This window comes from Phoxinus phoxinus (assembly GCF_949152265.1).
Source record: "Phoxinus phoxinus genome assembly, chromosome: 1".
NCBI classification, from domain to species: domain Eukaryota; kingdom Metazoa; phylum Chordata; class Actinopteri; order Cypriniformes; family Leuciscidae; genus Phoxinus; species Phoxinus phoxinus.
This window is the reverse complement of record NC_136876.1, coordinates 31397901-31418821: the sequence shown is the minus strand read 5'-3', so window position 1 is coordinate 31418821 and position 20921 is coordinate 31397901. Positions and strand designations below refer to the sequence as shown.

Below are 20921 nucleotides of genomic sequence, written 5' to 3'. Positions count from 1 at the left end.
AACAAATTCTCAGCTCTCAGATTCTGTCAATTTAATTACAAAATTCAATTGATTTAATTGATTTAAATCGTAAATCAGATTTTTTGTGAATATTTTTTTTTAGGCCATATCGCCCAGCCCTAATTATCATTATCGTTTTATCGCCCAGCCCTAGATCATATAGCCTATCTTTATTACTTCGCACGGACCGACCATCACTCGCAGTAACACGTTTACGCAGGCTTCAAATGCACACTTCACAAGATATCACAGCTGGATTCGATTAAACCTGCAAGGTTTGTGAAATTAAATGTTTATTAGACATTCAGAGATTTGTTTGAATGATGTAGATGTGCGTTAGTGGAATCAGTCCCTCCAGAAAAACGCGATTATGCGATCAGATGATTCAATGCAAAATCAGCCAAAGTCCGCATATTTATGTGGGGGGGCGCATTTTTTCAAATACGCCGCACTTTCGCCGCATAAATTGCAGATTTCCGCGCGCAAAATATGCGGGCTTGCATGATTTCATAATCCCCGCATTTTCGTTGCAAAAAGTCACATATATCTTAGCAGAAAGTTGAAAAATGTTGCGTTTACTTCACACAAGCACAGCCATTTCCCCTGTTGCCATGGGAACGTTATGAAGTGACGTAATTGCGCGACATCATTGAAAAGCTGCAAACCCCGTAATGCTGATGAAACCATGACGAAGCTAGCAAATCATTCTCATTTGCCAACAAACATAAGCGCAAAAGACCGCGCAAAGCAGTTTCCCAGTGTGTTACATGACAGTGGGGGCAAATTATTTTGCACTCCGTGCAACTGTGTGTTGGACCACAGGCGGAAATCGATGCTGGACAACCACTTTGCCTCTTTGTAATTTTTACAGAAGTTGTAGCATATTCATTTTGTAAAGCTACAGAACTTGTTCGACTCATCAATGTTTTGTAAGTTTGAGCCATTTGTTTATTAAGGTCTGAAATAAAACAAGATGAGAACTTAAATATTCCCAGCACTTTATGTGAGGTAGTATGCTTGCTTATCATAGGAAGTAATAAGAAATGACTCTTTACATTAAAGTAGTAGCCTAGTGAATAGGGTGTTGGGGGGAAAAAACTTTTTTCTCTTTTTCATCAAACCGCAGTTTTTGCAAGTTCCCGCAACTTTTGCAAGTTCCCTCAATTTCATCGCATAAAATTGCATAAATATCCCGCATATTCCATCGCATTTAAGAAAACGTGCCGCATAATCAAGGATTTTTGCCTGCAACAATCACAAAAAAACTCCGCGTTTTTCTGGAGGGACTGTGGAATGTTGACGGTAAATGAGAAAGTATTTTAGCCTGATTGTTTGCCTTTTCTGTTACAAATATAATAAAAGCAAACGCTTTACTTTTTTGCATACCATTTACTTTCTTTGTTTACCAGTTCTGTCTAACAAAGTATTAGATGTGACTGACAGATATCGTGTAAACTAATGAAGATGGAGAATGTGAGTGAGCGCTGTGTAATCAGGCGCTGCCGTTCTCCTCTCAGGCGCTGGTGTTTTCAGCATCGCCTGTCAAAATAAAAGTCCGGAGTGCCGTCAAAATAATAGTCAGAAAAACGTATCGCTAGCTTGAGGGCATTGATAGAATACGGCATTAATAGAATGAAAAACGGTTGACCGCTAGCTTGAAGGCATTAATAGAATACTTAGCCTGACTACAAACGCTCGCTATGTTTCCTTGTCGATTGTTTTGCACATGAGCCATAACACACCTTGCTTAAGACATATGCGCTGTAATGATGACCTTGCTTAATCGACCGTTGATAAGTTTTAGCAATTAAATTATTGACAACTAATCATGCAGCTCTATTAATCGTGCAGTCAGTGTGAAGTTATGAATTTCCTTGTAGCTGTGTGAAGTTACTCAAAGGCTCTGCATTTAATTTTTATCCTGAGATGTATTTATGCATGCATGCATGTATTAGGCTTGCTGCGTTAGTCTGTTACTGGTGTTAGTTACGTTGTGTTCGGCCATACACCCAATTACATTGCTTGCCCACCACGCACTGTCTTTTTGCTTCTTTCAGTTGGACAACAGATGCTACAATTATAAACTGAAAGGGTCTGCTCTGCTTCATACATCACAAGCTGCAGCGTCGCAGCATAGTTAAGCAGGAGTCATATTTCAATTATGTGACCAGAGTAAGGAGAGATGAGTTGACTGACAGGATGGTGGTGGAGGATTTGGTGTGCAACAGATCCTGAGTTTTATAAATAAAAAAAATCATCTTGCAAAATGTGTGGTCAGTTCCACTGCACCCTATATACAGAGTACTCTTCGTGAATTTGAAAGTGAAAAGTGAGCTCACATTTGCAGCTCCCTGATGTCTGCAAGTTATAGGCGTAGAGTACACATGATCGCGAATTCAAAAGCGACTGAAAAATGATTGCGCATTCATAAGCACCCCCCACCAATTTTCCTAATGGGCTGCTTACTTTCATACAGACCCATTGTCTTGTATTGTGATAAAAAATGATAAACTTTTGATGAAAGTTTAGCATTTTCATGTTAACAAGTGTTTGGGGTCTAATGTTGTTTGCTTCGTTAAACTTGAAAACAGCATCATATTGAAATTTGTCAGTACACAGCATCATACAATGGAGAGCCACTCATAATTTTTACATTATGTTCCTCCTATTGCTGTCATCACAGGTGTTCGAGTGCTTGTGGATGCCAGAGAAAAGCTGCATATCCCGTGGGGAGACCCTTCAAACCAGGCTTGTGGAGACACCATGATGGCTTTCGACACACGGTCAGCCATGGGGTCACAGGGGATGGTGGAGACCAAAGTGTTCCTGCAGTACCTGCCATCGATCCGTGCCCTCTGGGCTGACAGCGGCATACAGAACGCATATGACCGGCGCAGGGAATTTCAGCTGGTGAGCTTTTGGTGATCTCAATGTGAAGTCATAATGCATTTCACTTCTGTAATGTGTGATTGAGTGAAACTGTATATTTAGCAGGAAATGGGTTCTGTTCGGGGCAATTGTTGTCGGCATGTGAGTCTAGTGCACTAACAATGACGCTAAACGCAGCAGTCGTTAGCGCACGCAATCCAAGAGTCCTTTGACCTGAATCAAAGCAACCTCCGTGTATTTTTTAAGGCCTTCCCGCTTCTCTCTCTCCAGCGCTGGAAAGCTTTTCTATTATTAACGCGGGTCCTAAAGCTCTTGTCCAGTCATAACCCTTTGTTTTCCATTGATTTCTTCTCAGCTTTTCTCTTTTGTATTGTCTCATCTCTATTTCTGAAGATTGGCTACACAGATTTGTTTGTTCGTGTGTCGTTCTGACTAACTTACAAACAACGTTTTTCAAATATCACTTTCCCCACCTTTAAACTAACATCATGCTAGTTTTTTTATTAATTAAATTTTTTTTTTAGCAAATGTTACTTTAGGTCATAGCCATCTACTTTGCACTAAAGAGAGTCTGTGGGATTTTTTTTTTTGGCATTTGACAAGTCTTGGGACAAAAATACTTTGAGACTTTAGACCCCATCTAAAAGTTTTGCAGCTTGCCTTGCCAAGATGGTATGTGCGTACATCTAGGAGGATGTGTAAACCACATCACTGTTGTGCTCAGGCCTGGCTGGTGTGAACTCTTTTTCATCAGTCTGCTTCTGACATCAGCAGACTTTCTGCCCCAGGATTTGTTTATCTAACATAGATTAAAGATTGCTATTCCTGCTTTTTTTATTTATTTTTTATTTTTTAATAACTTGGGTATATCAGTTTAGTTTGATAATTTTTGGTTTCCCCCTATAAATCTCAAGCGATTTCTCATTAGGCCCTGACATAAACAAGTGCTATCTTAGCACACAACTTCAAACTTCTCTAAATGCTCTCAGTTCCTAATGCGTTGCTTCCCCATTTAAAATGTTGATTTCACCAAAGGACTTCACACCCAGTAACAAACTCCTATTATTATTATTATTATTATTATATAATTATTATATGATTTGTAGAGGTTACAAAGAACGAGGGATTGCAGATATAGACGGATCCACATTTTCCAACATTGATAGTTAGAAAGTCAAATTGATGTGGAAGAATTTGGGCTGTTGCGCTTCATCATACATCATATGAATGATTGCAATCATCCATACAACATGAATGTCATGTTTTTATGTCTCTTCTGGTCTTGTAGTACTTTGTGCTGCCCTAATGCTAAACAAAGTTTAACATGCATTGAAAGTGCAAATTGTATGATTCCAAGTTCATGAATGGCTTTTTGACTTGTATGTCAAGCATTATGTGTAAGTGACCTGTAAAACTGACATTTTAATTGCTGCTAATTATTTGTACGGCAATTAATTGTTAGCCAAAATGGCATGACTAAGACAGCCCAAGGCGGCTGTATTATAGTGATTAAACGTGATTTTTTTTTTTTTTTTTTTTTTTTTTTTTTCTGTGCATAAGTTATGATATAGTTTATTTACTGGTGTCATGCACAGAGAGTTTGCTTTTTTGCTGAAGGATAAAGGTGGTCTTTGTCCATTTCTAGTGATCCTCTCAGCATGGGCATGTTGGGACTTTAGCAGAGCAGCAGATGCATGCTGGTTAGGACAAGAAACAACACAAATTGACTTGGTGTACTCTGGCCCAGATCTATGGAACTGATAACAGGGTAGATCTACTCTTCACCAAACTGAGGAATCCCCGTTTTCATTGAGCAAAGGATGGTCGAATGCAAATCCATCCATTACCACTGTGGTTTCCATACAGCTCGCCTGTTAAGTAGGCAGCCTCTGGTGATTTGCATTCAGCCTGTGTGAATGAAGGCAACAAAACAAAACACTTTTGTGCCCTGTAATCCACAAACCACGTGTGTCGAGTGCAAAACATTATCAGGCTTTCTGCTTTCACAACTCTGCCCCTCAGCCTCTGGGGGTTATGGTATGCACCCAACCTGCAACAAAACAAAACTTGTTCTAGATTCCTGCAGCCAAGATCCCTTCGCCTCTGGCTCCTCCTCGCTCCACCCCTCCTCTTATGTCTAGGCATTGCATAATCCTAATCCACTGCTTTAGTCCTCGCTGTTCTGCTCGCACTACCCCTGTACACGGCTCTCTGATCCGCCTTCTTTTGGTAGTCTTTTTAACGTCTGCTTTTTATGCTAAAAAGCCAGCACATGGTTTATAACTGTCAAATTCAGTTTGATGAATCATTACAAGGTTTACTTGTAGTCTTTGAGCATCTATGTGAGTCGGTGAGGTTTATTCAAACCCCACTCACTGAAGGTTTAATCTGATTTAGGTAATACTTGCAAGACATTTTCAAAATGCTCACTGTCTGGTCGATTTAGATGATCATGCTGCAATATAAAATGAAACCGTCTTCAGCACTGCTCAGCTCAGCTCCGGTTACCGCGGAATCCATGATGTCTGCAGATTGAAGGCACCAGAAGAGATGTCTTGATAAGAGACATCCACCCAAGTGTGCTCTCTCTCGTTTTCCCAAATACTGCTTTCTGTGCTCTGCCCACCCCATATAGGGAGGGACAGCTGGAAACTTGTAGGGTTGGAAAGGAGCATGAAAGTTTTGTCCATTTCTGTAGTACTCTGGACTAGTGTAAGTGTGATTGTTGGATGAAGAGTGCTCTGGAGGCTGATCGACCTGAGGTCTCAGGCTTGCCTATCTTTCCCCTTCCCTTCGTCCCAGCCTAAGATTACCAGGATCAATAAGAAGAATTGCATGATCCGTGAAGGAATGTTGATCTGTGATTTAAAATGAAGACCCTCGTGCATGCCTGCAAATCTGAGACCTAGGGAAGGAGATATTTTGCTGACCCTCACTGTTACTCATTATTTCTATTTATTTAATACAGATAACAATTAGGCTATTTTATTAATCATTTTGTCTGGCAATTATCTTGACATTTAGGTTGTCCAATATGTGTGACTTTCACATAATGCTGTTAATTTGTACACTATTCCTTTAAGCTACTAATTTCTTATAATATATATACACACACACACACATATATATATATATATATATATATATATTATATATATATATACATATATATATTATATATATATTATATATAAATGTGGTCTTCCATACATACACTCCAACATTTGTGGAACAAGTGTGAAAAAAAAAGAATTTGGATAAGATAAATACATATACTGTTATGCATCATTACGAATAAACATTTATATTAAGTCTATTTCCAGAAACCAAGATTTTGGCATTTTATTATTACATTCAAAAATAATGTGCAATGCAGATAATTAAAACAATGTTTACAAAAGTTAGAAGCACTATAAACATTTTAATTTCCATTACTCCGCAATAAATCATTTAAATTTAACTATATTCAGAACAGAAGAGGAATGAACAATATAAATTATAGTGGCATTCATCATAAACATTTATTATAAATGCCATGCCTTAACCAACTGAAACTGGGAAATGCGATATACAAATAAACTTGGACTTGTGTAGCTCTCTCATTCGGCACAAATCCCAATGTGTATGCTTTGCGCATGTTTTGCGTGCTTGACATTAATCGTAATATATTGTATTATAATGATTTAAGTCGCCTTGGAAATGCTAATCATAGCACTTTTCAGATTATTAAAAAAATCCCGGAAAATACAGTATATAATTTATTTTTGATCTTATCAGTATTGACCATATCAGTATCGGCTAATATGTTTTTGCTGTTATCGTTATCGGCTCAATAAAAAAAAATTTGGACGATATCTGAAATCCGACAAATAATGGATTATTTCCTTCAGCTGAGACGCATTAGATGCGCACTGTTCGCCATGATGGTTTTGAATTGCTTTAATTATTGGAATCTCTTAAAAAAAGGAAAATGCAGTTAAGTGCAACACAAGTCTGTCATATAGGCTATATAAAATGTTTTAATAGGAACATTATAATTGTGTTCTTGGGACATAGATTTTAATGGTGAAACTTTTGTTCCTGTAATCAGGCTCTCAAAAATTATACAAAAACTTGGATTTAGATTTATCGGCCAATATGTCGGTTATTGGCTATCAAATATAAATAATTATTATTGGTCATCTGTATTAGACAAAATTTTCTATATCGATGCATCCCTATTTTTTTAATGAATATTTCAGTTTGTATATACATTATCAAGTGACTGCGTACAAAAACATTTTAAATGCTTGTATGTATATATGCATGCATGTATGTCTGTGTACATATGTTGATGTATACAGATTGCAGTTAACCAACAGTACTCAGTGCGCTTTGTTTCAGGTGTTGCTGAGTTAACAGGACTTCCTTTTTAGCATTGCTCAAAAACTGATATCCTGGCTTGCTCTGAGCGTGTTGTTCCTGTGTGCCCACACCCTTCATTGAAGATGAACAGCACAGTGTGGCTGTGGCTTCATGCCCAGCTGGGGGAGGATTACTAGGGGTTTTCTTATGACATACATAATCCCCTCTCTACTGAAAGCCACCTCAAAAGACCTCCGTGTACCTCTTGTAGACCTCAGCTAACCCCAAGATGCAAATAGATGCTGTAATATTTTGAAATGGTATTTTATGTAGGAAATGAGGCAGACTTTTTTTTCCCCCGACTGCTCCCACTGAGCTTTGCTCTACAGCTCCATCATACGCTGAAAAAGATGAGGATGATGTTAAGAAGGAAGCAGAACAACATAACTCCTTCCTCCTGTCCTGTCAGCACGCCAAACTGTTGAAATTGCAAGCGGCTAGCCTAATTGGTCCATTATACATCTGAGCGTCACGGAACATTAACTCAAGCCCTGTTGCTGTTTCCTGGGCCGCTTGTTCCTGTTACTAACAATTTTCATTTTCCAAACTAGAGTGTTCTTTGGTGTGTTCTTCCTTAAAGGGATATTCACCCAAAAAAGAAAATTAGCCCATGATTTACTCCCCCTGAAGCCGTCCTAGGTGTATATGACATTCTTCTTTCAGACGAATACAATCGGAGTTATATTAAAAAATGTCCTGGCTCTTCCTCATTTAAACCTTTACGGACTAAAATAACTAGCTTCCGGCAGACGGCTGTACGCATCGATTTACGGCGAAAGACTAACCCTTGAACTTGACGCGCAACGTAATGACGTACGAGGTTGCCCAACCCTGTTGGTTTGAACCGTGAGAGGCGTCAAAGTTTACGCTACTCCTACATCATACGTCATAAATGTATTATTTATGGTGGATATAAACATATTATTTTTTAATATAACTCCCGATTGTATTTGTCTAAAGAAGAATGTCATATACACCTAGGATGGCTTCAGGGTGAGTAAATCATGGGCTAATTTTCATTTTTGGGTGAACTATCCCTTTAAGGCCCAGATATATTTCAAACAAAATCAGAGCAAAACTAAGTTCATTTTGAGTTCATTTCTGGAGTTGGTGTACCATACTGAGACCAGCTGTCTCAATTTGACGACTAAAGCTGTAGTACAGCCCTGAGTCACCATTATGAACTCTTAAAAATGTTGACATTTTCACACGGTAAATAAACTTGCGACAACATCAATATTATGAATGATTAATTCTTTCCAAATAAAACTAATCAATCGTCTGTTAAAATGGTTTTCATATCGCAAAATATATTGCAGAAAAACAAAATAGTGTAATGTCAGTTTTTTCCAATATTGTGCTGCCCTCGCGCTTACTGTCTGTATGGGAGCGGCGGTACTGGCCGCACATTTTACAAGATAAGATATTTGTCAATGACGCTTTAGATCTGTTGCGCACCAAATCCTCCGCCATCGGCTTGTCCGTCATCTCTCCTTACTCTCGACATGTAATAAGTGAAATCTGTCCGTTGTCCAACTGAACTAAATGTTTTTTATTTCTATAAGAAAGCAAAATGACATTGGGGCGGTGCCGACATGGCAAAGTAATGTAATCGCTGTACGTTGAACACAGTGTAACACCGACTACCTCATCAAGCCTATACAGAATTTCTCCATGGGAGTCAATTAAAGATAACAGTAAAAAAAAATAAAAAATACAATATTTGTGATTTACTGACATCCTGTCTGACGGGTTTCATGAGTCGCATCCGTCTGTTCTGATGTTGAATGAGGCCCTCGTTTCTTTAAATGCATATCTCTGCACATTTTTCCACTTTCGCTGATTGACAGGTTTATTTAAAACATTTTACTATAATAACCTTTTGTCACAAGCACATAAGTTCATCTAGATCAATCTAATTATGAAGAAATGAACCTCGATTAACTTTCTGTACTAATGATTGTATGACTCTTTTGTGCTCAGCTGTTTTCATTGTCAGTTTATAGTTCTTTGATCAACTTGACTGATTCTCTCTGCTCTTTGTCGTTCTCAGGGTGAATCTGTGAAATATTTCTTGGATAACTTGGAGAAACTCGGAACACCGGTAAGCATGTAGCCGTATATCATCATTCTGTCTGTGCTGATGTCACATGTTTTTTTTAGAGACCTGATATTTATGATTAATAGTGTTTCTTAAGTAATTTAGTATGCTTTAGGGTGCCTTTCATTTTTAGGGGTGGGGGGTAATCAACAATCAATCAATGAGTGAGTTCTGCTGAATGGTTTTAAACAGTAAAATTTGTTAATGGCGCTGACGCTTATTGAAAGTGGAAAGCACTAACAAATTAGCCAACGTGTGTAATAAACGAAAGGGCTTTTTCACACTGCGCTTAACAGGTTATTGTTGTTCTAAACACTGCTTGTAACCCCCGGTAAAATAATTTTTCACACTTGAAATATAGTGGCTGGGTTAGCACCACTTTTTACCTGGTGTTATGAAACCTGCTCTGTGTTCATCCTGACACAGAAAATATGCAAATAAGGTTGTTAACCCAGGATTTAGGAATATACAGTATGAAACGGCAGCGTATGGATACAGAGGATTAATTAACCAATTGTAAATTATACGCAATGTAAAACATTGAAGCAAGATAACCCAGGGTTAAATCATTTTAAGTTTGAAAAGCTCTAAAGATGCATTCATGTTTGTAAATGGCAGTTTAATTTCTGTCGAAATGTGCGGGCATACATTCCATATGGGCCTGGAAATGTATTGGATAAATATTGACAGTAGTTCCAGAATAGAAATTAGGAACCTTGTCTTATGAAGTACTTATGATGGAGTTTGTCCAGTGCATATTAAATAAACATCTCAGTCTGTACTTCCATTCATTAGACTGATCCATTTCATATTGAATGATTAAGTGCAGTACAGAAACAGCTAGCATTGCTAAAGAGCTCTTTTATATTATGTCAGTCAAAGCAGTCTTAGATTTAAGACCCAGACCACTTTATTCGGCAGAGCATGAAGGAAATAGTGAATGGTAAATGCTGAAGCTAATCTCAGAAAGATGAATGCCCATCTGTTTTTTCTCACAATGCTGTGGGCCTTGACAGGGTTTCCCTGCTCACCAGCCAGCACATACAGAGAGAAGTGAAACTAGCTCTGCTGACATCAAAGGTCACGTGTCAACCCTTTCTCATAATACTTCCTATAGCAACTTTTTCGCATGAAACATTTTTTTCCCTGAGAAATCACCAGTCTTCAGTTTGTTATTTGAAAGAGTCAGCGGAGAAGAGACTGCGTGTCATGATGCTGCGTGATTAAGGATGACCTGAGGTTTTTTTTTACTCACTCAGATAATCCATGTGATCACACTGATGAAGAATGATGAAATATGCTGTATGTTTTCTGAACAGTCAACACTGGCCATCAGTAATAGAAAATAATCTCAATCCTACTTTCAGCAGTAATACCAAAGAAATTTTATGATTCTCTTTACCAAATTTGGCAAAAAACTAATATAAAATGAACTTCTAGATTATAGAGCAGCCGTCAAGACTTGCTGACTGACTGGAAAAAGCAGTCTTTACACATTTTTTTAATCGGCCTACACTACTATTGATCCATATTCAAAACATGATGACAGCACTGATGACCGCTTTTATGATGACAGCACAATAAAATGAGTTTTATTTTTTTATTTAGTACTAGAACTTTTTCATAACCCTAGTTATTTAGATCTCTATATTTGTTCCCACTTCCTTTGCATGTTATATGTGGGGTGTGTTGACGAATTAGTCTTTTGAAGATCATTTGAGACTGTCACAGCATCAGCGTCTGGCTGATGCACGAGGGCCCAGTGCAGTTCCTTTTGCGTCATGTGACTTGCCGCCTGCCGCTCGTGTTCTTTCTCTCAGTACTAAACGGATGTTTGTGGTTTTGTGCTCTTTCTAGATGCTGCTGACTGCAGTAAATGCGATTAGTATCTCAGCTTTGACTCCAGACAGCTCTGTTCTAGAACGAAAGATCAGATAACCTGTTTTAAATTCACGGCTTATGAAAACAGTCACACTGGTTTATATTGTTTAAAGCACTAATGCCACGTTTGGAAGAGAGACTTAAAGGACCATTCACTCGTTTCCCCACATATCTTACTTTCTTTATTATGCTCCTTGACGTCATGCTGTCGTTCGGACTCGCTTCTCATGTTTGGCACACAAAATTTCTGTTCGGGGAATAAGGAAGCAGAGTTGAATGCGCTCTGGTTCGGGCGGCACGCCTCAGACTGGCTACTCCTCACTCGGCCACGTCACAGCAATGTGGACCCACTTCTGCAATCACACCATCAACAAACAGGAAGAGGAAATACTGCACGCTTCCGAGTGTGCTCAGAGAGGGAAATGGCCGCTTGACTCTGTTGGAAAGTATGTGTTTGTTTCAGTTACATTCATCCTTCTTGGGTGGATGAAGTGTGGGAGTCAAATGTTTGGGGAGAGACAGACCTCAGCGGCCCAGACTCATAAATATTTAGGAAGGGTTACCATAGGCAACAAAATGCAGGCATGCAGAGTATGTGTCAGGGAGAGGTGTGTTTGGTTGAACATTAGTTTGAATCTTTCGATGGAAAAAGCAATTCATCTTCATATGAATTGCTTCATATGAATTGCTGAATTTCTATGATTTCTTCATAGAAATCCTTATTTCACATCTTTAAGTAGGGGCGTACGTTGTATTGATAGTGGACGATTAATGTCTCTACGATCTGCTTTTGAAGAAATAACGCAGTATCGTGCTACAGTGCATTCTATCATTTGCAGTTCTGCCCCCTTTGTCCCAACATACTGTACAATGCGACTTAAATTCACATTACATGTTAACGCAGAGGTAGAGTTACACTCACGGGACAATGCAATTCACAAAAAATTATTATTTGCATGTGCTTTAAAGCCTTGCTGGTTAAACATTTCATTCGCTGCTGATGCGCTGTTCTATGTGCTTTTCTGAGCGCATACACCCTATGCACTTAAAAGCCTGCCAAACAGCGCCTGGTTACTGGACTAAGTTATCTTTCGAGTCTTATTGCGCTAATACTGTCAAATACACACAAGGTTTACATAAACACAGTATGAATAAAGTGAAAGCAAACATTTGAGAGAAAATCAGGTGCGTGTCATATGCGTGTATATTAGGTGAGTGCCAGTCTTAAAGTGACAGTAGCCTGATAGTAAACATACTGCCGTTTGTCCTTTAAAGGGATTGTCAACCCAAAAATAAAATTGTCATTATTTACTCTGTTGTTCCAAACTGGTATTCATTTCTTTCTTGTGCTGAGCACAAAAGAAGATTTTTTTAAAGAATAGGGGTAACCAAACGGTTGCTGTTCCCCATTTACTTCCATAGTAGGAAATAGAGGATGGATACCCGATCCGGTCACATCAGCGCGATAAGGCATTGAACATTTTAAATTTAAAACAGCTTATGTAGGTAGCCAATGTGCCTGATGCTTTCACTTGATGCAAACTTTGTTTTTGTGATTAAAATACAATATTATTTTATGAAATATTACCATAACATCTATCTTCCTGTGTGCGGAAATTAGTTTATGTAGCCGTGACAACGAGACGAGTGTATGCGTGCCTGTGTTAAGTGTAATGCTGTAGCGGCGCGCCGATATTTTTTCGTCGACACTTCTTTATTTATTTTTTGCAATGCTCCCGGAGGTACAGCTCGCCACCGCCACACACGTGGGAGACCGAAACATTGCAGAATGGAGGACGAAACTGCAACCTCTTCACAGAATTCCCAATAGTGTTGTCAAAGTACCGGTCGGTACTGAAAATGTGACAGTACCAGCATTTATGTAGTACCGGGTATATTCTGTACCCACTAATAGGCGCTGCTCTCTGTCGCTTCCGTGTTTATCTAAGCGCGGGGCTCCAGGCTATTTTTTACTATGAGCACTGTAGCCTATACCACGATATATAGTATCTGTGTGTATTAAACTGCAAAAAGACTTATTTAAATATTAACCCTGCTTGCCTCTGTGTGAATGGATGGCACAGACGCGCGGTTTCATTTACCGCATGCGCGCGCACACACACACACACACACACACACACACACACACACACTGAAGAACGAGTGACGCTCGCGCTGTTTTCAGTCTCTGCTGCCTCACGATATGATGACATGATGAAATTCATCTCCAGAGCCACTCAGAGTCACTTCATGAGTATTTTACCGTTTTGAGAAAAACTATCGTCATATCATACACACACAGAAACTCAAGGTCTTCACGGCAACCCGTCAAAATAAAAGTTCTTTTAACTTTTGAGGAATATATTGGTTGAAACTAATTTGTTTAAAAAGTAGGCTATTGCCGGTAACAAGGCAGGTTCGCATAAAATCAGTGACATATCCTACCGCATTTATTTTATTTTTAGATCTAACGAGCATCTGGTTTGGCGATGCACAAACGGACTGACGTGCTTATTAGTTTTTTTCTTCTTCCAATTAGCCTACCATATGCCTATTGTGTAAAAAAAAAAGTAACGACGAGAACGTTACTTGTTCGATTAATAAACTGTTTGTTTGACAAATCGCTAAAGATGAAATTTTTGGCAGAAATTCACATCCCTAGTTGAGATGCTTTGCTTTTTTTATGATACGGAATATCCGCAAAAGTGTTACTAGTATCTCATTTCACACATATTTTGTTTCTGTATTGATACTATATTAAAATGTCGATACAATGTAACATATTTTCTCTGGCTCTTGTTTTAAATTATTTTGTTCCGTTATGCTTGTCATATGTTGATGTTGTACAAGCAGAATGTGGCGGTTGGTCAGTGTGGTGGTATTAGTCCCGCCCCTTTTCACTGTGATTGGACGGTTGGGTAAAAACCGTGATGAGCTTTGATCCTTTTGAAACCGTGATGTTTTACCCAAAGTTGAACATTCTTCAACTCGCTCAGCGCTTCAGCGTGAAAAAACAAAACAAAAACGTTTTGTTGGACACAGGGCCTAAATGTTAATAAAACAACAAAACAAAGAGAAAACAACTCACTGCTGTTGACTGAGAACCTTAATAGTAGCTTTAATAAGAATCAATGTATATTTTATGCATTGAAGTAGTGTTTTATTTTTATATTTGTTCATTCAATTTATTGTTGCTTCTGTTAAATACACCAACTATAGCTGAAAAACTAAAGCATAGTTTATTTAATTTGTATGTTATGTTGTGTACATGTAATGTATGTATATGTAATGTATCTTTGTTCTTATATTTTAATAACAAAGAAAATGAGACAGATGTATGTCTGCCATTCTTTTTTTTATTTGGTTACCTTGTAAGGCTTTGTTTGTAAAACAGGGACATTATTTTGGCTGTAATGCTCAGTCACTTGCAAAATAGTAAATCCAACATGAAAAAGAATCATGATAAAATTGTGTTTACTGAAAAATGGTGAATTGGTGATATAACAATATTTTTGTCATATCGCCCACCCCTATCTTAAATCATAATCAACAAACCAATAACTGTTGGGGGTTTCTCAGTGAAACTGTGAACTGATGTTCGTTTCTGTCAACGCAGTGTACATCAATGACAAGCTACGCATACAAATTAATCGCAGCTTTTGCGATTTCAAAATCACGATAAGCCAAATCGGTTTAAGTGCGATTACATGGAAATTGTGATTAATCGTGCAGCCCTACAAATAAAGCAACTTTTCCATGGGTTCAGCATCTAGACATGAGTACCGCCATGTTGGATGCCAAATCCATTCAAGGCAGATGTCTTTGATGTTATCCTGTCTGGAATTTCAGAAATGTTTCTCAGGTTTTATGTGTTTGCATGGTTTCTCTTATCGACTTGATATGTCTTGTGGTTACTTTAGTGTAGAGTTTCATCTGATGCATTTTGTGTACATTTGCCCTCATACCTCATACTGTATTGGCCAGTGCTTCGATCCAGATTCACCTTTTTTCTAATGTTTTCCCCCACCAACCCCCAACTCTGGTATGCCAACAATGTGGAGAATGAGCTGGCCATAATAGTTGTTTGCTTTTTTCCTGGTTGTCCTGTCCCCACAGTTTGAGTTTTATGTACCACTGATTTATTGTCTGTGTTTTATCTACAAGTGTGTTTTTCCTGTAAGGAAAACCATGATGAGATAATACAATGGAGTCCACAAGTCTGAGATCACATTCCTTTATTTTAATAATGTTTGATTTACAGAAATGTTAATAGCATAGCAATTTTACCAGTAAAAAATGATCATGAATGTCTACAATTTTGTGAACTATTTGTTTGTCACTCTCCTGAGGATAAAGTTCACATTAGGCCTATATTCAGGGTCACAAATTGAAATGGTTACCTAGAAATTGTGCAGAGTATTAAATATTTCTTCTCTCATTTTGTCAACTTTTATTTAGTTAAACTTAATCATAATTTCCATGTTTAAATGTAAATAAATATCCCAGTGTAGTCTCTGCTGTATCTGTATTTCTATAAACACTATTTCGACCTCTTAAATTCTTTAATTTCTCTTTAATTTCAGTAAAAGAAAAGTAATTATTTTCTCTAGTAGTTTAATTTAAGACTGGACTAGACTACTCAAATTTTGCCTGATTTTTGCCCCAATTCGCAGTCTGTAGCTAATCTGCAGATTTTGGCCTGTCAGAGTTGGCAGATTTTACAGAAAAGTGCAGAAAATGTCCAGATTTTCTCTAACCATTTACAAAGTTTAAATGTTTGAAAGTGTTTGACATCTAGTGTTAAAATCTTTTCAGACTGTACACAATTCCGTAGTGTGTTCCAGACTTTAAATGGCATCTATCGGATGTGTGGTATATGCGAACTGCTGTCGTATGAGTAAGGGTTAATGCCCGACGAGGTGTCCATTGTCAGGTTTTAATGGACGACGGCGAGGTGTGAACCGGCCGACGCGCAGCGGAGGACGGTTGCCTCCGCCGAAGTCCATTAAAACCTGACAATGGACACCTCGAAGGGCATTAACCCGCTTATACCATGGTCACTTGCCAAATAACACATTTTTAAAACATTGGTTTATATTTTAATTAGTTTTACAATCGAAATCTAAAGTTACAAGTTACAAACAATAACTTGGTTTCCTTGGTTACGCCTGACAGTTTATTTAGGTGTCTCATTCCACCATGATTCAAGGGCCTGTGCTTGGAGCTCACCAGCTTCATTTTAAGTTTTACACAACAATCTTTTTATCATGAACATCAAGAATAGAATAACCTGCTTGACCCTGAAGTCATAGTCACCTTTAAATTTTGCTTTGAATCTTCTGTTTTGTCCCTTCAAGTCATCCCTGATAAATGGTTGATTGTCCCTTTGTCTATCTCTCTCTCTCTCTTTCTACAGGAGTATCTACCATCACAGCAAGACATCCTGCTGGCACGTAAGCCCACCAAGGGCATTCACGAGTACGACTTTGAGATCAAGAATGTGCCCTTCAAGATGGTGGATGTGGGCGGCCAGCGGTCGGAGCGCCGCAGATGGTTCGAGTGCTTTGACAGCGTCACCTCGATCCTCTTCCTTGTCTCGTCAAGCGAGTTCGACCAGGTGCTGATGGAGGACCGGCTGACCAACCGTCTTATGGAGTCACTTAACATCTTCGAGACCATAGTCAACAACCGCGTCTTCAGCAACGTTTCCATCATCCTCTTCCTCAACAAGACAGATTTGCTTGAGGACAAGGTCAAAACGGTGGCCATCAAGGACTACTTCCCCGAGTACACAGGGGAGCCGCACAGCCTGGAGGACGTGCAGAAGTTCCTGGTGGATTGTTTCCGGAACAAGCGGCGAGACCAGCAGCAGAAGCCCCTCTACCACCACTTCACCACCGCCATTAACACAGAGAACATTCGCCTGGTCTTCCGTGACGTCAAGGACACCATCTTGCACGACAACCTCAAACAGCTCATGCTGCAGTGATGTTTGTCCAACCGTTTCCTTTCAGATCTCTCCAAAATAACCCTCTTCTGCTCAGATGTTTGTACTCCACACAGTAACCTTTCTGAATAGCTCTGACGTGCTTTTTTTTTAGCCGAGGAAGATGACGGCCTAGCCTGGCGGTCTGTCACGAGCACAGGAAGGCGGGTAGTTATTCTCTTAAAGAGTACGCTTAGAGAAGAGTGCATTACACTCACACATGTCCTGCCAAGAGAAGCTGTACATGTCATTGAGCGGCACCCTCTCGCCGAAAGGTGCCAAACGCAATGCGTTCCTCCCTCAAAAAGTGGAAGAAAGCAGGAAGAGATTCTAGCACTGTCTTTGATCTGTTACCTTTGAGCCTTTTATTACTGACCAAATAGCAAGATGAGATGCAAATGCTGTTTTAACCTTTTAACAGGAACTATGTTCTGAGCCTTTCTGTCGATGCCTGCCTGGCCTTAATTTCCCCCCTCCTCATTTTGATTGGTGTTTTTAACGTGTAGATGTCTAATCAATTGTAAAATTTTAGAATCATTTTTTTTTATTTTATATATATATATAGATCTATGAATATATTTACAGATAAACTTCTAAGTTATGTTTCAAAACGTTTACACTCTGATATTCCTCTGCTGATGGACAACGCTCACAATTCATACCACTTGATAAACTGAACTTATACTGTGGTTAGCCACGCTAGGCGAGCTGATAGATACAGTATGCATACAGCATAAACTCAGGGCTGAATGTAGACCACTTTAACTGTTCGCCTTCAGGAACATTCACTAATTGTAGCTCTCCATCAGTGGCTGGAAATCACATTTCCTTGCTGGCCTGCAGACATCCTCCTCCGCTCTGCCCTAGCTAGAGTCTGGAAGAACTTCTTTATCCATCAGGGAACAAAAAACGCTGTCTTGTTAATTTATTTGCTTTGTTTTAAATCCACAACCAAACTGTACTGGCTTTTCGGTCAGACCCCGCCAATAAAAGCGTCTGTATTCACAAGTGCCACGTGTTTAAGGTACCAATAATTCGAACAACTTTCCTCAAAAGGGATAGATCTTACGATGTGAACCTCGTTCCCTCAATGGTTGTGTATAGCTACTTTGTATAGTGCCATGTCCGCCCTGAATACTACCGTTGTAGTAAGTACTTTATGTAAATAGTCTGTACCTCACCCTCATCACTCTTTTCTAACAGATTTGTAACCTACACTGAAATGTATAACTGTATTTGCCACTGCACCCACAAATCCAGAGATACTGACTCCCTGCCCGCATTCTCCCCATTCAAGGCTGCTCTTTTAGCGCTTTTGGCTGCTTCATCTCAGCTTTAGCGCTGAATGATGCCTGTATATGTCGTCTATGCATTCAGATGGCTCACAGCAGTAGAGGACTCTTTGTCTGGTGTCGAATTCTGCCTTACGCCCCTGGCTTAAGTCCCGGGAGGCTCGTGAAAAGCAAGTATTACGTCTTCACGCTCCACTGACAGCGTTCCTGTGTCTTCTAGTGCCATTCACCGTGCCCGATGCCAGCAAACTGGGCATTACGGAGCTTTTGTCGTCGTCTTAGTATCCGACTTTCACTTAAACTTAACATGTTCCGAGCACAAGATTTTGACTGTTTCAAACCAGTTTCAGTGTCATTTGAGAATGCTGAAATAACCTTTAGTATTTGCTGCCTAGTTCTAGCATGCCCGAGTCTTAAAACAATGTATTATCTGCCTTTGAACTTAACAAAGCAAGTGTTCTGCACTTGCCAAAACCCGGAGGAATGGCTGAGGACATTTGAGAGTCCCACGACTTCCTGCGTGCGAGAGCCCCGAGGGTGAACCCAAGTGCTTTTGCAAATGATGTCACTGTCTGGTGTAGCTTTGACAGATCCGTCAGTAAGACAGGTGCAGGACAAAAGCCGTCACCCACTGACACCCGCAATGCCTCTATCGGTTTCTGACGTCTCCTAACGGTTGACACGTTTAAAGAAAGGGCGATGCTGCAGATAGATACACTACTTTAGCTGTATTCCTCCTCCGTACTGTGATGTGTGAGAGAGATAAAGGTTTTCTCTGCTCTTCCTGTAAGAATCGTCTTTCTCACTGTAGCTTTTCTCCTAAACGTGATTCTGATCAGAGGTGGCTGATTTGCCCTTTTCAGTTTTGCCCAGATAATCGAGTCTGAGTATTATAATTATGCAAGACTTATGCCTGCCAGAAAAAAATCTTAGTGCCTCCCGTTTGATGCCTCGGACATTTCTGGTCCTTTTTTGTACTTAGGTTTTTTTTTTTTTATGTGGATGCTTTTGAGTCCTCATATCAAAATAATTCATTCTAAAGATTAAGACTGTTGTGCTCAGTACTGAATATAGACCTGCTTTTCATTGTACAGTCTAACCTATGCTTCCTCATTCTTCATCGACTCAATAAAATCATTTTGCAAAAACTGTCATTTAATGTTGTTGTTTTTAGCTCAGAATAACTACGTTATAGCAATTCTGCAACTTATTTTTAATTTCTACAAATATTTCTTAAATCGACATCGGTGAAAATGCAATTCCTCTTTGTGAACACTAGGTTGTGGTGCTACACCAAATATAAGCCAGGGATACAGTCAGTTCTACTTGAATTAAAATGCACGACTTTACAAATGATAAAATAGTTTTTTTTTTACACTCGTAATATTATAAATACAATTGTATTTATATCACGGTTTTTCACACTGTTCTTAAAATATTTTTTCAGAATTTATATAAATAAGATTAATTTATATTAAATATAAAACATCCTTTTAAGAACAGCATAGAAATGTCATGTTATTGCTACATAAAATAATTTGTGCAGAAACAAAGATTGTGCACCCTAATGGACTACTAGTAGGCCGTGGGCCGGACCCCGAAATTGTGAATTTCACAGATCCCTGCCAAGGAACTAAGTGATTTGTTTACAGATGGCATGTAAAAATTCTTATAAGTAGTGTAATCATTGTTTCCAACGTTGATGTGTGCACATTTTATGAAGATATCGATTTAAACTCTTACATTTTTAAACGGGCAAATTTGTAGAACTACTAAATCGTAGCGCCGGAAAACGTAAACAAATCACCCGTCTCCCTGACAACCAACATATTTGATACAGTAACTTTGCTCTTTATAACGAAATCCTGCGATTTAAATAGTCTTTATATACTTTTTGTCTACACGAGCTATACTATACATTGTGCACTTACCGTCAGAAGACCTCTAATGTTATTGATCACCCGTGACATACATGGAAATTTACATAGACCGCATAACAACAAAGCGGGACGCGATTGACAGCCGGTGTGCGACAATATGAAGTGCTGTATACATGTTGCTTCTAGGGCAAAAAGCCCAATAACCTTATTTTCTCAAACAAGTTGGGCATCATTTGTTCAGTGTGCCCAGAAATGGGTTAACCTCAACAATGCTGAGAGTTTAATAGCTGAAAAAGCCATAGCAACATTCAATTTAACAGAAACCTGGAGAGCCCAAGATGTGCCAGTTAATGTGGGCTTCCATAGGGAATGCTAACGTTACATGCTCTTCACCAATAAAGATCACATTGCAAGAGCATGTAGGAGGAGAGAAATGGCAGCCAAAGATACTGAAGGTATGTATCAAATCCATAAATTCTGCAAATTTT

At 39.0% G+C, this 20921-nt stretch overlaps 1 protein-coding gene across 1 annotated transcript in view; it reads left to right on the top strand.

Moving 5' to 3' along the window:
- gna13b (guanine nucleotide binding protein (G protein), alpha 13b) overlaps positions 1-19705 on the top strand; it is a 33241-nt gene extending 13536 nt beyond the window's left edge. The window contains exons 2-4 of the mRNA XM_079613390.1: positions 2684-2910; positions 9347-9397; positions 16692-19705. Coding sequence (XP_079469516.1) covers positions 2684-2910; positions 9347-9397; positions 16692-17264 — 851 coding nt within the window. The 3' untranslated portion in view covers positions 17265-19705. The remainder of the gene's footprint in view (positions 1-2683; positions 2911-9346; positions 9398-16691) is intronic.
- Positions 19706-20921: the final 1216 nt, after the last annotated feature.